The 16,556-nt window shown below is 29.8% G+C and overlaps 1 protein-coding gene across 2 annotated transcripts in view; it reads right to left on the bottom strand.

Moving 5' to 3' along the window:
- Positions 1-7,284: 7,284 nt before the first annotated feature.
- LOC129960161 (protein O-mannosyl-transferase TMTC2-like) overlaps positions 7,285-16,556 on the bottom strand; it is a 923,323-nt gene continuing 914,051 nt past the window's right edge. The window contains exons 15-16 of one of the 2 annotated variants that reach the window (XM_056073352.1): positions 9,572-9,635; positions 7,285-8,839 (exon numbers count right to left, since the gene is read on the bottom strand). In XM_056073352.1, coding sequence (XP_055929327.1) covers positions 8,630-8,839; positions 9,572-9,635 — 274 coding nt within the window. In that variant the 3' untranslated portion in view covers positions 7,285-8,629. Of the gene's footprint in view, positions 8,840-8,962; positions 9,036-9,571; positions 9,636-16,556 lie in introns of those variants that run through there. The other variant, XM_056073353.1, reaches the window with a different exon arrangement.

Genomic DNA, 16,556 nt, shown 5'->3' with positions numbered 1-16,556 from the left:
CACTATTTAGGAGTTCTTTGTGTTACCAGAGAACATGTGTGACTCCTATAAGCGGTAAGCACAGAGTTTGTCTGCTTTCATTGAAATGATTTGAAAGCCGTATTTCGGCTGCACTTTTAACGTCAGTTAATTGTGATTTCTATGGTTCTGAAACAATGGCAAATGTCATTATTGACTCAGTCAAATCAAACAAGATTCCTCATAGTCTATTTGGATTCGAATTAAGATAACGGAAACCTGTACTCCATATTTCTTGATTTAACCTTTTGCATTGAAGTGGTTATTCTCGGGCTCTCTAGACAACTCGAGCGAAAATATCTTCGAATACAAAGATTTATGTTGCTATTCCCATAGGTTACGTTCCCCAGAAAAAAAAAGATGTTGAATCCATTCCGCATTGAGGTTTCGTTGCAGCGATATCGTTGTTTTAAACTTTGGTGAAGTTTTCGAAAAACAAAATAGCTCCGATATTGTAATTTCAAAAAAAAGAGAAAAAAAATGTTGAGTATACTGAATACTGGAAGCAGATAAAAGAGAGCCGTATTGAGTGAAAATATGCCAACACTTTTTCATTTACACCCAGTAGAAAGCATACACAAGGAATCACTAATTCCTAAGCATTGTTTGCATTGCCTATGTTTCTACGCTATCATGCTGCTTGATTCACACCTACAATCTTATTTTACCCAAACATGCACCTTGATGGGTAATCCCTTGTCTATTATATCCGAAACGCATTGCTTGCTGCACAATATTGAGAAATATGCTATTATTAAATATTTAAAAATATTATACAATAATGCGAATATTGTTTAATATCATACAATATTGCGTAATATATATGTGCTACAAAGAAAATTAAAAAATAGCAACGGATGAGTCATTTAATTAGAAAGATAATTCAAAATCATACGCGAATATGGCAATTTAGTTTTATTTTCTTTGCATGCATTATTTTGATATTTGGAAGTCAATAGCTTTGACTTCTGGTTATATGAATAGATTTATTGTGTATCCAAAATAGTCTATTCTCATGCGTTATGCTTTTTTACATCACTCCTCATTGTTTCTTGTGAGTTTTAGAATTTAAAATGTAGCATAGCAAAATGTTTTTACTAAAGTGAAAATCTGGTAACATTTTCAATACGAAGATTTTTTGTAAAGTCAATGTTAAATTCAATAGTTCGTATTCTTTAATTCCAAACTATTAAGCACAGCAACAGGCTTAAAAACTAAATAAATTCATTATCACGAAACTTTTAATTCGACTATAAAGTTGATGAATTGTGAATATAATTGGAAGTGTTATATACTTTCCAATTTATTAATGTTACAATTAAATAGTTTTATTCTTGTTAAAAATTCCAATCTTATTTCTTTTGGGATGACATGCATATTTTTTCGATTGCTTCAACTGCGTTCTCCTGATGAGCATATCAAACACTTCAGATTGTCAACAGAACGATGTCACTAGGGAAAACTTCCTATAGCTTGGCTCTGACAAGTTGTCAAAGACCTCGGCTTCGGAACTTCGGTTTCAGGTTCGAGACCCGATTCCACCTAAGAACCGTCGTGTAAGCGAGTCTGGTGCACGTTAATTCAATTGGGGCCAACCTCCTCCTACTGGTGTGGTGTTGACGCTTGGACAGGGGCGTACCAGCTCAGCTGCCGTCCTCGTCATCTGAACGCTGTTCAAAACTACGAGCCCTAAATAGCCCTAGTGTTGCTTTAAAACGGAACGTTAATATAATTAAACTAAACTGAGCAATTGCCATCTGACTTCGAATAGAGGCGCTTGGAGGAAAGAAATAGCGAAATAAAGAGAGAGTTGCAGGAAAGTATGATTATGCTGAATTCAGCGTATTATGAAGGAATGAAACGCAGCTAGATCTCGCAAATTTTTTTGCACCTCTGTTTCTAAAAATAGACTCGTCTGACATCGCGTACTTCTTAAATCCGCCATCTTGTCAAGAACAACCCTCTGTTGCAATCTGTTAAAACTAGTTTCGGAGCTTTTTAAAACGTAAGTGCTTTGTATATATATATAACATGATTTTTTGTCAATTTTAATTGGAGATTAAATCATAATTTATATAAGGATTTCTAAAGTATTGAGTGGTAAAAATAGAACTACAGGGATGAAAGATAATTGAATCTAATTTTAAAAGTAACCGTAAATGAAGTTTTATAATGCAGATTCAGAAAGGATGTAAACATTGTTACTGTATGTTTAAATGAGACAATAAAAAGAAACCGATAATAAAATGAGACCACAAACTTCTTAATTTATACATAATTTTATTTTTAGTGATTGCTATACACAGTTGAAATAATATCGAAAGAGTTATCACATAATAATAAACAAAACAATCCTACAATGCCAATGATGAGTCAGTTTCCTTAAAATAATAAGTAAAACTTACTCTGCTACAAAATGAACAAAACATACTTTAATTTATCGGGTGCAAGTAATAAGCTTAGGTTGTAGCGCATACATTTTCTTAGAAGAAATAAAGGAATAAACAACTATGTATGAGCAATTTCATTTTCAGTAAGGACATTTAACTTCTGATCATGAATTAGTATTTTGAGTTTTTCAAGATGGGCCGATCAAAATATGTATGAATTCGTCACCAATGAGATCAGAATAGGAATTATTTGCATATTGAAAATAAGTTATAGATTAAGTAATCCTAAATAATTATTTGTGAAAATCCAATTAAAACCCTTACGGTTATGTTGAGATAGAATGGTATCTTTAGGAATTTCATTTTAATTTCTTTACGGAATATTTATATGATAAATATAAATAATTGAATTATCTAATAATGTGATATAAATTACTTGTATGTAAGAATTATGCTTGATATGAATGCTATCTTTCCATCTTAAATCGTTGCCAAATTGTTTTAAATTCTTTGTGATGAGCGTAAAGGTTTTTTTAAAATACGTTTTAGATTTCAGTTAAATTCTATCGTGTGGAATTTATTTCATGTCCTTAAAGAATATTTATATGATAACTAGAAATAATTGAATTATCGAATTTTTTTTCAAAACAAAGAAAATTCTTTTGTAAATTTTGACATTAGTTTTTGAAACTTCTGCGATTACGCGCATTATATAAATTTATATAAGAATTATTTTGATATATGAATGCCTCTTTTTAATTTAAATGGTTGCCAAATTGTTTTAAATTATTTGCGATAATCGTAAATTTTTTAAAATACTTAATAATTTTTTTGAAGTTTTGATAATTTTTTTGAAGTTTTAATTGGATAATGGTTGTGATTGATCTAGATCTTGTGGAATTTATTTCAACATTAAAGAATATTTATATGATAAATATAACAAAGTTTAAATAAATAATGGAATTACCTAATAATGTCATATAAACTAACTTTTACAAAACAATATTATTTTGCGAATTTATTAACATTAATTGAATATTAATTATAACATTAATTAAGTATTAACATTAATTTCTGAAACATTTGCATTTGCATAATTTAAATTTACATAAGAATTTTTGCTGATATAAATACCATTGTTAGTTTTTTTTATATACTCTCGCTTTTAATTTGTTCTCATGTATTCATTTCACATGTTTATATACAGTAGAACAATAATATAGTTAAAAGCACATCGAATTGTCACATATAGTATTGATTTCCATTGTGAATGCAACATACCCACTATAAATATACTACTATAAGACATGTGAAATACTCACACGGGTGCAAATATCCATACATATACATGAATTGCTGCATATCAATAATAAAATAAAACCAAATAGCTTCAGATGCATTTTTTGCATTCTTTGATCATAAATACTACACACACTACTGTTAAATTTCATATGTATATGTTTTTCATAATATTTTGTTAAATCACTTTACCTCAACTTTCTAGTAAACTTACCACGAAAACACCCGCTAACAGAGACAGCTTCTTGTTTCAGCTTTCAAAACCATACAGAAAAGTAATACATGCACCATTCCTCATAGAAACCAAAGTACAACAAATTATCAATGTACTTTGTGGAAATATTTTGAAATAAAGATGATTTTTTGAAATTTAATTAATTTAGGATTGCGTGAGCGTTTTACACCAGTGTCGCAATTGCAACGTAAATTAAATGCAATTTTTCTTCTCTATGCAATAAAATTCCTTAAAATTCTAAGATGAATTCTTAAAACTTTTTTAGGATATTTTCTTGTTCGTGATTTTCTATTGAAAGTGATTATTGACGTGATTTATTTATTGAAAAATATTTGTTGTACTTTGGTATGCTGTATATTTAGAAATCTTAAATAACTGAACTCATCTTAACACACACGAATATATATTAACACACATACAGACGCACACATATATATATATATATATCCAAACACAACACGACATACACTTAATACAAGTTAAATAGATAATACATATTTCAATAGAGATAATATTTTCCTTAGACTGCGGAAAAATCCCAACACTATGGAATGATCTATAAAACGTATTATAACAAAACAATGAGAGTTCAGTTAAATTAATATTTATTAGTAGGTAGTCTAAAGGATCTAGCATCATCATTTGAAAAACTAATAAATAAATTGAACCCCTATATTACAAACTGTATTATGTTCTGTTCATATTAAAAATGAAATATGTTTTAATAAATAAATAAAGTTGCGTAACTGAATTAAAGATGGTACAAAAGCTTTGATGCACTTACATTAACAAAATGCATAAATTACGTGAATATCATTACATGCACGTTTGAAGGCATCATTGATAGAATTACAGTTATTATATTTAACATAAGTAAGATAGAAATTAATAAATAAAGTTTCGGTCATTTTTTATGAATCGGCTTGATAAATGTAAATATAGAATGCGAGAACGCACCTGTATTGACACTTATCCTTTAAATGGCTGCAGTCATGCTTTAAATTGGAATGAGTTTAGAAGAATAATATCTATAAAAACTTCATTTCTCTAACAAAGAATGTTGGCCTATTATTTTTTTTTGTTCAAGTCTCAATTTATTAAATATAGAGCTTAATAATTTTCCTTTTTATAGGACATAATTCAAAAACATTTTAAGCTTTCCTTATTAAGATATAGTGACATAATTTCAGAGTCACGACATTATCTTAAATATTTTTTTTTTAAGTTTTAATTGAAAACACAGAAGGAATTGAATGTTTTGTTTTCTTTCTTCTAAACAGTTTTAATAAAAAGCAGATTGAAGATGGTACAGTTTCAACATTTTTACACGTAATAAGCATGACAATTTTTAATTATAAAATCTTATACATTCTTAAATTAAAATATTTGATTTATCAGTCCCAAATCAATATGTGCAAGTCAGTCAAGCAGGCTGAGGATGGTAAAACTAAAATATTTCTACTAATACAGAAGAGGCAAGATTAAATAATAACAAAATATGTAATTCAGCGTAAAGAATAAAATAGGAAGATTGTTCAACAATGACCAGTACTAAATTATATTTGAAGACATTAAAGAGAGTTTGCTTAAATTCTAATTCCAAAACAATTCACCTAGCGAAATAGTACTTCTTCAAATAATTCATGGCAATAATTTATGATAAGATTAACTGATTAATAGCTGTTCTCCTCATTATTTAAAATAGGTTCGTAGCACCTTTCCAGAAGGATGAATGACTGTTGTTCTAAATTCCATTTTGTATTACTCGATCTTTTAAAAGATTACATTTATATTCATTTATCAAACAGTCATGAGATACCTAGAAAGTAGAATTAATTTTCATAAGAGAGAAAAAATATCAGATAAATGTTTGACTTTCTAATCTTTTTTCTGGGAAAGGAAAGCATCTTGAAGCAATTATTTTTTCTCTATCTGTTCAACCAAAGCTTGAAACCTCTAGAGTAATTTTAATAACAGATATATGGAGATTAAACGATCTTTCAAATGAGAAAATCGATACTAATAATTAGAAAAGTTGAAAGCAAATTCAAATGATGAATTTCAAGATAAGTAAATAGTTACCTGAAAATTAATACAAATGTTATTCAGTGTTAAAAGTGATATCATTATTTGAAAAATTATTTAACCTCTTTCGGAAAAATGCGTGTGATATTTTAACCTTATAACGAACAACGATATAAATATGCATCATTAACATTTTTGCCTTTTCTCATTTAATTTTAAATAAATGATTATTTGAATAAAAAAAGGTTTATTTAATCAAAATATCTTATATAATGCAATAAATAAGTTCTAGTGGGTAAAAATTTTGAATGTTTTTTTTTTCTGTAATTCTAAAGTTTATTCTTTTATATAGAAAAATCTTATTAAAATTTTTTTTAAATGTGGTGTGTAGTGTTAAAAAATGCAGCTGTAGAGTGGTTTTATAAAAGTGATTAAAAATCGTTTTGATATATGTTTTATTTTAGCTTTCCCCAAAATATGTGTTTTTATTTTATAACAAACTGATAATTAAAAACATACTTTTATAAAGACTGGTACTTCTGAATTATTTTAATACTATCCTTGTAATGATATAAAACTTTTTTACCATTTTATTGTAGTAGATTCCTCCTATTTATTTCATTTTTTTTCTTTTATTTGTTTAGGCTTCTTATTATGTTACTTTATGCCAAGTTTGACCCCCTCCCTCTTTCTTAATTTTTTTTATTATTAATAAAAAATAAAGTTTTATTTAAACGTTTACCGATTGAGAAAAGAAAATTTCTTGGTTTGTTTCGTGCCTAATTTATAATTCTATTGAAATAATCACTTAAAAATATAGAGGATAATTTTGGAACAAACTTAGTTGGGAAAAGAAAGACATTTGGATTCCACAAGATATTTAGTTAGTAAAAGCAACAGGAGCTATGTCTTTTTAACAGATTATTTTTATTAATTAATATGGTCCTTACCTTATCATTTTCTTAATCAAAATTTGGAAAACATGATGTTTCCTAAACAGTTTTTAAACTTTTCAAAATACTAAAATATCCTCCTATTAAAATATGCCATTTACATTATTCTAAACTCTGTAATGGATGGATCAAGCAGTAATTTCATACTTCCTAAACAATAAAAAACATATACTTTAAATGTTCTGAAAAAGATAAACCCAGCCTGCTATTAGACGGAGAATCAAATAAGAACGTCTAATGAATACAAAATTCCAACAACATAGCTACTGAGTTTACACCAACAGGAAGACAATATATACTATATATATATATATATATATATATATATGTAGACATATTAATCTTTGTAAATGAACTGCGTATTGAAAGTGTATTAACTTTTTTTCTTGCCCGTTGAAGCATATATATTCCACAATAATCAATTGTTACATATATTTCACACATATATTGATACTCTTATTCGAAGATACATCAATCATGAATAGGAATTTTGAATGCAGTTGTCCTTTTTGCAACATGCAAAAATCTCAGCGCTGGTTAATAAAATGTTGCTATACAACTCATTGCAAGTTCGTGCTGAAAAGTTTTTTATGGTTCGCACCACTTTCTCTTCTTCTCAATCGAAGTCATTTATACTGCAAGAACCAAAAGGTTGTTCCACGCAACATTGCACAGCAAATGTTCGATAGAAGAAATGGATACCTTTTCAAGACTAGTGGTATCTTTGGTAATTAAATAACATGACTTGCTTTTCTTTTCACTGATAATAAATCTGTTTGGATAAAGTTAAAAAATGTTTATTACCAGCGCTATAAGTGAACATAAATTGAATGTGCTCAAACTCTTTCGATATTGCAAATTTCACACTGGTTCGCTAAGACATTTCAAACTGGTTGTGCTTTTCGAGAACAACTAGTTTCCTTTATGGGAAGTGAACAATAACCATGACTAGAGACACTGCCAGTTCTAATATAATTTTTTTGAAAAGACAGTAGATAAGTTCATTTATATTAGGGAGTGTATTTACTTACAGAAGTGCATTTCATTTATTTTTGTCAGGAAACCACATCTTCTTGCGTCTGTTTGATGAGTGACAGTTTCATTCCATAGTTACATAATACATAAGTTATGGATCTCAAATTTGTTGCACCAATTATATTGTCTGGTTAAAATTATTAGCTATGTTCAGATTCTTGAATCTCAACCAATGTGTTTAGAGTTTAGGACACCTGAAAGAAAATTCTTGATAATGAAGGGAACGGATTTTGAAACTAAACTTTGAATGATAAAGTTTTATCCAATCCTGTTCAAAATTTCAATTTCTGGTCTATGGAAAATACCACAACTGAAATTTAGTACAAATATCATATAAATAATTTCTTTGCTTTATAGTGATTTGCAGAACATTGTTGTTCCTTCACGTATAAAGAAATCCGCATTAAGAATTGAGATCTGTATCACGAAGTTTTATACGTGTGCTTTACACATAAACATTTATCGTGTAAACAACGATCAGAACAATCTTACTAGGAATATTTATGTTTACACCAACAACGAAAAGAAAAATCGCAAGCGATGTATCAAAAACGCATGTAACATCAGTAATACCATCTTCAATCATCTTGAAAGAGGAAACACAGATATTTTAGTCCACAGATACATGAATCTTTTACGGTTCGTCAAGAATGTAGTAAAATAATATCAAAACTTCATGCATTATCGTCGATATTATAGAAACTTTGGTTCCTGCATTCACGAGTTTTTTTAAGTTGTATCAGATTTTGTAGCTTTTGAAGATTATTTCGTGTAATTTGATCATCTGGTCTTAAATTCAAAGCTTTTAAATATGATTGCTCAGCTTCTTGGAGTTTATTATTCACATGCAACATCGCCCCGAGATTCATATGACTTGCGACTTCCTGTAAAAATAATGCTATTCATTTGTTGTATACATAATATGGTAAATCTGATAAAACGGTAGCAGATAAATATACACAGAGAGGTAGATCGATATAAAAATAAAAATGTTTTTTTAAACACGTGTTCAATTTATAAAGTAAAAATAATTTTTATAAAGTCGCTTGATTGATGATTCCTTCATGTACGCTTTGAGCCCTGAAATAATAAATAAATTTAAACAAATTGAAATGCAGATCACATTCATCATTTTAACTTTCAAAGTAAACTTCTCTTTCATGCATTTCATTTGATGTTCTTTTTCATGGCTTTCATTTGATTGATATTCTCATGCATTTCAATTGATTGACATGCGAAAAGTTTTAAGGTTTCATGCAAATTATTATTTAAATTTAAAATGAAGTTTAATAAATAAAAAGACATTCTTTAACTTTGCATTTAAATTATTTTCTTTCTCGTGCATTTCAATTGATTGATATACGAAAATTGCTAAGATTTCATGCAGAATTTTATTTAAATATAAAATGAAGTTTTATTGGAATAAAGATATTCGTTACTTTGCATTTAATTTCTTTCTCGGGCATTTCAGTTGATTTATATATGAAAATTGCTGAGATTTCATGCAAATTATTATTTAAATTTAAAATGAAATTTCATCAGAAGAAAATATTTGTACTGTATCATAAGAAATAAGATGTACTGTGTAATTTAATGGAATCCAAATCTAAACTTACTTTAGGTTTCAGTTGAACGGCTCTTTTGTAATAAGCTTCCGCTTCCTCGTTTCTACCGGCTTGCCTAGAAAGAAATATATAAACCCATTATATAGATTTAAAGTAGCAATCACTAATGCAAATATATTTACATTTTAATTCTATTACTATTGAACATTTTCTGAAATGCTAATGTCTGATTTTTACGTTTCTGTAAAATAGAAAGCTTTATGCCATTGCTATAATATGGTCCTTTTATCTCACTTATATATCATATACTACCTAGTTCCTATGGAATATTGGCAATATTTAGTATCAATTAAATAACTAATAATATGCATAACTAGTTCTCAGGTGTTTCAACAAAGACCTTTCAGCATCAAACTGTGATAATCTGTTTTAATTTAAAAGGCTTATATCTACTTTGTTTATCACATAAATAAACCTCTATAATGTAATCAAGTTTATGTATCTTACTGAATGCAGAAAAGTTTAAAATGCCATTGATCACGAAATCATCACATCATATATAAAGTAATAACTTCGTACAAGCAGTAGTAATTATACGAGAAAATGCCAAATATGGTTGTGACTTGGCTTTTGTGCTTCTCGCAGCATATTTAATCCACTGGATTATTTGTTTTGAGATTGATCTAGTATAGCAGTTGCTATACAATTTCTTGACTTTTTTTCATCTCTCAAATGCAGTAACAAAGTAAACAAGTAAATTTGCTTTTGCTGGCAGTATGAATGAATTGTGACCCAAGTTTGCTGCAGTAAAAAAAATAATTTCACATTTGGTTGATTATTGGAAAAGATCTTCCAATATAATTTTTTAAATAAATCTTTTTGAAAATCAGCTGTAACATGCAGCGTAGCTTTCACAGTACTGTAAACTTGAATAGTCAGATCACGCAGTTATGCATAGACAGATTATGCATCTCATTAAGACATTAAAAATGCTAACAATTGATTCCTTCCAATGAAACTATTTAAATCTATATCTCAGATATACTTTGACATTTTTAAAATTTTGTGTCTTAAATCACAATGATCCTTTTTCTTAATTTAAATATACAAAACATTTAATAATTTTGATTCTGGCCTTTAAAAAAATTCTGGGATAAACTACTATTGTTTTAATTGTAATGATTCCATTTATTGATAGAACAAATCAATTATAGATATGCCTGGAAAACCTTTTACGCGTAATCGTTTAAAGTAGAAAAAATATCATTGACGCCACCCGAAAAACGAATAGTAACGATAGAAACTATTTTTTGAATTAAATCAGAGTATTTTCGCTTTGCTTTATTTTGAAGTGTTGCGGTCAACTATTCCTTTCAATGATAAGACCCAATTAAATTAAAAGTAGGCAGATCTTACGTTCGAGTTAATTGAAGGGACATAATTTCATGTCGTATTGCACTTTCTATTAAACAAAAAATAATCCTTAGAATTTTGGAAATGGAATAAAACCATGATTTATAATAAAAGGGAAACATATAGAAATGTGTATGAAAATTCTCATACAGTTAGAAACAAATGCTTTCTTTTTGTTACGTGCATTACTATTTATTGCTAAGCGCTAAAAGCTATCTCTTTCAAATATGAAAAATAAATTCATTTTTCAGAACTAAAGGACGGAAACCACTTAAGAGGTCGTTCCTTATTTTGGCGAGAGAAAAGTTTGCCTTCCCTGGGATGGAATAGGAGCATTGGTTCTAGGTAAAGTAATTAATCTTGCATTATTCCTTAAAATACATCTCAGAGAAATCACATTCGAAATTCTAATTACGGAAAGAAATACGTCCCGTATCTCTAATGGAGGTACTAAAAAATATTATTTTCAGAATGTCGAAAAATTGCCAATAATCTGAAATAAATGCATTGACCCATAAATCGTTGTTTGATGGTTTTTATCGGTATATTTTACTTTCCTTTTCTATTTTTTTCCTTCTTCTTTTTGAAAACTCCAACGCGGAAATCACTTCAAAATAGCACATTACATCTTTTCATTTTTTTATGATCAAGAATCTCAGTCAAGTTTAAATCTCCAATAGCTATTCCCGTTAAGTTTGGGTACTGCTAGGAACATAGTATATTCAGTCGGGAAATTCAATTCAATCGTCTTGAACTTTTATTCGCAAAGCGCTTCCCTGCCGAGTTCATATTGATCTCTTATTAAGGAAACGCGATTTGATCCCGCGCCATTTTTTCAATGTTGGAATTGTGCAGAGGATGATATATTGACATCAAAAATCTTTTCTCCTTTCATTCAGAATAGCTCTTGAATCTTACTGCTCACAGCCTGTTTTTTTTTTTCGATCTTTACAAAATTGGAATAAAAACAGATTTTGAATGGGATGATATTTTAAGAACTGGATTTAATGGTATTGTAACTTATAGAGAAAGTCGTAATAATAAAACTGAAGAGTTCTATCTTAGAAACGAAAAGATTCAGATTTAAGCATTGAATTGAGTAAAAATTTGATTCTATTATTCAGGACACATTTATATAGTATTCAATATGTGCAAGAGCTAGGGAAAAGACATTTATTGAAAAAGTTTAGAAAATGCATACTAATTATGTGCATCTTCTTTAATTTGAATCTTTTATATAACAAGTTGAACCCATTAAAGTGGAGACTTGTTTTCGTTTCAATAAAAATTTTCCAAGTTATGAAGTAAAAGAAATACTCATAATAAAATGAAGCATTGAATGTTTCACCAGCAGCAACTCGTGCACGGTCATGTAGAGACATGTCTATACAGAATGATAGATTGGTCAAAAGTTGGTAATAGAGCATGCAGACTTTTCAAAAGTACGTTTCTAAATAATCATACGTAATCATTTAAGTAATAAAAGTCTCTGATCTTAAGTATATGCTCGCTAAACAGAATAAATGTTACTATATGAAACAGACATGCCCTTTATGGTAAGTTTTAACCTGGTCGAAATAAGTGGATTTTCAATATGCAAGAAAAAAAAATCCGTGACTAATTTTACATTATCATGAAAATGAGGATCTTCATGATGGCATGGCATATTTTCCTTCTCTGGAGGATAAGCCATACCTTAAAATCATTGCAATGGCAATTGCCAGAAGATGAAAAATAACGATGAACCATGCTTAAGAAAGATCTGCCGGTTTATTTAAGCCAACAATTAAACCTCGCAACAGATGAATTGGATTACTTTCAAAAGGTTAAGAAAGAGTTGCAGCTAATAAGTTTGAATGTTTATTTTTTGTCAAAGTTGATTTTTTTTGTGATCGGGAGAGGGTCAAAGACACAATCTCATTGCCAGATGTCCATAAGTTGATTTAGGGTGAAAGATTTAGAGGAGAGATAGTCGTGTCAAAGTTTCAAAAGTGCGAAATATGCCTCCAATATAATCCTTGAGAAGTTTCATAACGGAAAGCAATCTAATTAATTAAACTTAAAACAAAATGACGCTTTTTATATTAGTACTGAGTGTTATAATGAAAGAATGTAAAATCAACCAAATTCTTTGTTGAGCAGTTTCTAATGTACTTCCAAAGAAATAGGATATCAAGTTATGCTGCTTTTATTAATCCTATATCTGTTTTGTGAATCAAAATCCTTTTATAAATTTTCTAGTTTATTAGAGACTGTATATACCAAACATGCATAGATTACCATCTCTAATGATTTTCTAGAAAAACTGACTTTATGGTAAAAAATGACTTTTCCAATGAGTAATAAAACGGCATTCGGATAAACTGCGAAATTTGGTTTCAGATGCGAATCATGTCCAAATGCAGCTTTAAAATTAATTGAAACGAATTCATTTAACAATTCTGACGTATGAATCTATTTCAAACAATGGCGCAGCTGCATTCAATTCATTGCTTGGCATCGACTCCATTATAACTCCGGAACTGTTTTCGAAGGTTCACTTACCGGATCAATTCATTTGCATTAGGTCCCCCCTCCCGGATCGTAGTCTATTGCAATGAAACTTAGTTTTAAATATGTTGCAAATGTAGGCTATTTTGTGGCTCAGCAATCAAAGTAATAATAGAATTGAAATATTTTTTTAAAGTAACTAAGTTTATGCTTAAAATTTCGTTTGATATAACTCAGTATAGGATTATGAAGTACTCTATATTACCAAGTCCTGTATTATTGTATTTTTCCATGGTTAAAATATCAAATTCATTATTGATAAACAATTTAATTATTTTCCTTCTTTCGATTAGAGATACTCAAATATTGAAAGGATTTTAGTGATTGGTTAGATTGCTTTTAACACTCTTAATACCAAGGAATTCCTGAAATTTGTTCAGGCTGCTTTGCCCCCAAAATAATTTTGTATGCTCACGTTTATTAGAACGGTGTACAACTACTGTTAACAACATTAATCGAATTCAGCATTTTAAAGTCCATCAGCTGTCTCATTGTATTTTCAGCAATCACCCAAAAATTCACGAAACATTTTTTTTTTCAATATCATTTTTAGATTTTTTTTTCTTTTCTTTTCACTCGTTGGAAAAATAGAAAATGAGTTTGGTGTTAGGTCTGATGAATATGTGCTTAATGCTTAAGTGTGGAAACACTATTTTCCTTCAGTTAACAGTCAAATGCCAATTTTTAGAGCCTTTATAATATATCGTTTAAGTCATATCACTGACTCTCCGATGCGCCCGAAGGTACAAAGATAATAAATACTGAATGACCGGACAACCGCAACAACAATGCTTGCGGGAATTGTGGCTGAGTCCAAGGACCATTACCGGTCATAGTACAACTCTTCCCCAAGGAAGTACGTACCGTCATCCATGGGAGGAGTCATGGGAGGAGTCGCCCTCCCTTTCGTGTATCCTCCAGGGTGGCGAGATCCAACCACCATGCCGGAAGTATCTCATCCTCATTTCAAGATGCCGCCAGGGAAAATTATAACATAACGTTTAAGACAGAATAACTAATATATGGTATTTTTATAAACGAAATATTTCTTCATTACTACTTTGCATAAGTTTAGGAAAATTGTACAAATTCAATCTTGATAAACTCGCTTCGGTGTGAACATTTCACTAAATTTATTTTTCAATTATCTTCAACACTCAAGCCTTGGACAGGAAATGTCTTCTTTGTGACAAAGCATAAAACTTCGTTTCCGTTTTGTAACATCACCGATGCCACCGATATTTTAAAATTTAACTAAGCAATCTCACTCTACTATAAGATCTGTGCCGCTACAGGCTGAGAAGTTGACAAATCCCCAATTGGTCAGTTCTTGACTTGTTGTCGAACCAAGAGTTGCATATTTTTAACTGCCACTTCTATGTATTGATTCCAAAATCTTCGAATAATTGAAGATCTTGGAATGATTGGGCTTTTAATTAAAATGATGATTCGATGATTTAGATTAAAAAATCGATTCGATTTTTTAGATGATTCGATTTTTAATGATTCTTAGATGATTCGATTTTTTAGATTGAATAATCGAATATAAAATAAAAATGCTTCATCGAAATTATTTTCAAAGTAACTGCAAAAGGATAACATTCTTTTGAAAAATTTCTTTATCTTTGAAATATATATATCTTTGAAATAATCGAACATACAGTGGCTTCCAAAATTGAGTATACACTTTTCTCTTTCTTCTTTAATTTTATTCTTTTTGATCTTAACATTTCTATTTATGGCTAATATTTATAAGAACGACAAAATATACATCAACAAAAATACTAGGCTAAAAAACAAAACGGAGGATTCAATAATATTTTTATTACAATAATTTTTATGTCAAAGTTGCAAATTCCAAAGTCGTAAAATTGAGTATACATCTAGCAAAATCTGTAAAAAGAAAGATGAATTAATATTTTGTTGCATATCCTTTTGCATTTAGAACAGCTTATAAACGGTGTGGCATTGAGTTGACCAGAATTTGAGTTGTTTTGCCGGATATTTTCGACCATTTTTCTTGTAATACTCTTTTTAAGTATTCCTTGCCTCTAATATCGTGTTTTTGAACTGATTTTCCTAATTGTGCCCACAAATTTTCAATCCCATTGAGATCTGGAGATTGAGGAGGGGTGTGCAATTGCAATTTACAATTATACAACAATCATAACTTAACTATTTTAGCTGTATGCTTCGGCTCATTATCTTGTTGAAACAGAAAACTTGACACTAAACCCAAATTTTGGGCACTTTGTTTTAAATTGTTCTACAATATATCCAAATATTTGATTTTGTCCATCATTCCATCAATGAAAACTAAATTTCCCAATCATTTTGCAGACACACAGCCCCATACAAGAAGTGGACCATCTCCATGCTTGAAATAAGCATTGATGTTTTTAAGAAGTTCACAATTGGGCTTTCTCCACACATAACATCAACCATCACTACCAAAAACATTGAACTTACTTCGTCACTGAATATTACTTGATTCCAGAAGTCAGGAGGCCTTGAAATATGACTTTTAGCGAAAAAAAATTCTTTTCTCTCGATTTACTTTGGAAATGAATGGTTTTTTTCTGGCTACGCGACCATTATAATTTGCTTTTAGAATTACTCTTCGAATTGTTTCTGTAGAAACACACTTTCCAATTGTTCTTGAAGTAAATGTAGCAATTTTTGTAGCATTCACCTTAGGATTGTTTGCGACCTCACAAATAACTCTTCTCTTGGTCGTGACAATGAGGATTTCTTTTCTTCCTCTTCCAGGTTTATTAACAATTTGGCTATACATTTTATACTTCTGGATAATTTTTGAACGTATCCGTGACTGCGTTGAATTTCCCTTGCAATTCCTCGTAGAGATTTACCCCCCTCAGGGGCTCACCTACTATAGGTGAGTACGGGTGTCCCAATCCCGAGGTACCCAGGGATCTTTACTCCCTTCATGTTCAAACTCCCCTATGCTTTCTGCTGTCTCCTTTTTTCTTCTTTCCCTCGAGGGTAGGCGAGGGAGCTCTCCATGAGAAGCTGTCGCCACTCTGTTTGCTTCTCGCTTCTAATGGACAGCAAA

This window comes from Argiope bruennichi, chromosome X2 (genome assembly GCF_947563725.1).
Source record: "Argiope bruennichi chromosome X2, qqArgBrue1.1, whole genome shotgun sequence".
NCBI classification, from domain to species: Eukaryota; Metazoa; Arthropoda; class Arachnida; order Araneae; family Araneidae; genus Argiope; species Argiope bruennichi.
The sequence above is the reverse complement of the archived record's forward strand: the minus strand, read 5'-3'. Positions and strand labels throughout refer to the sequence as shown.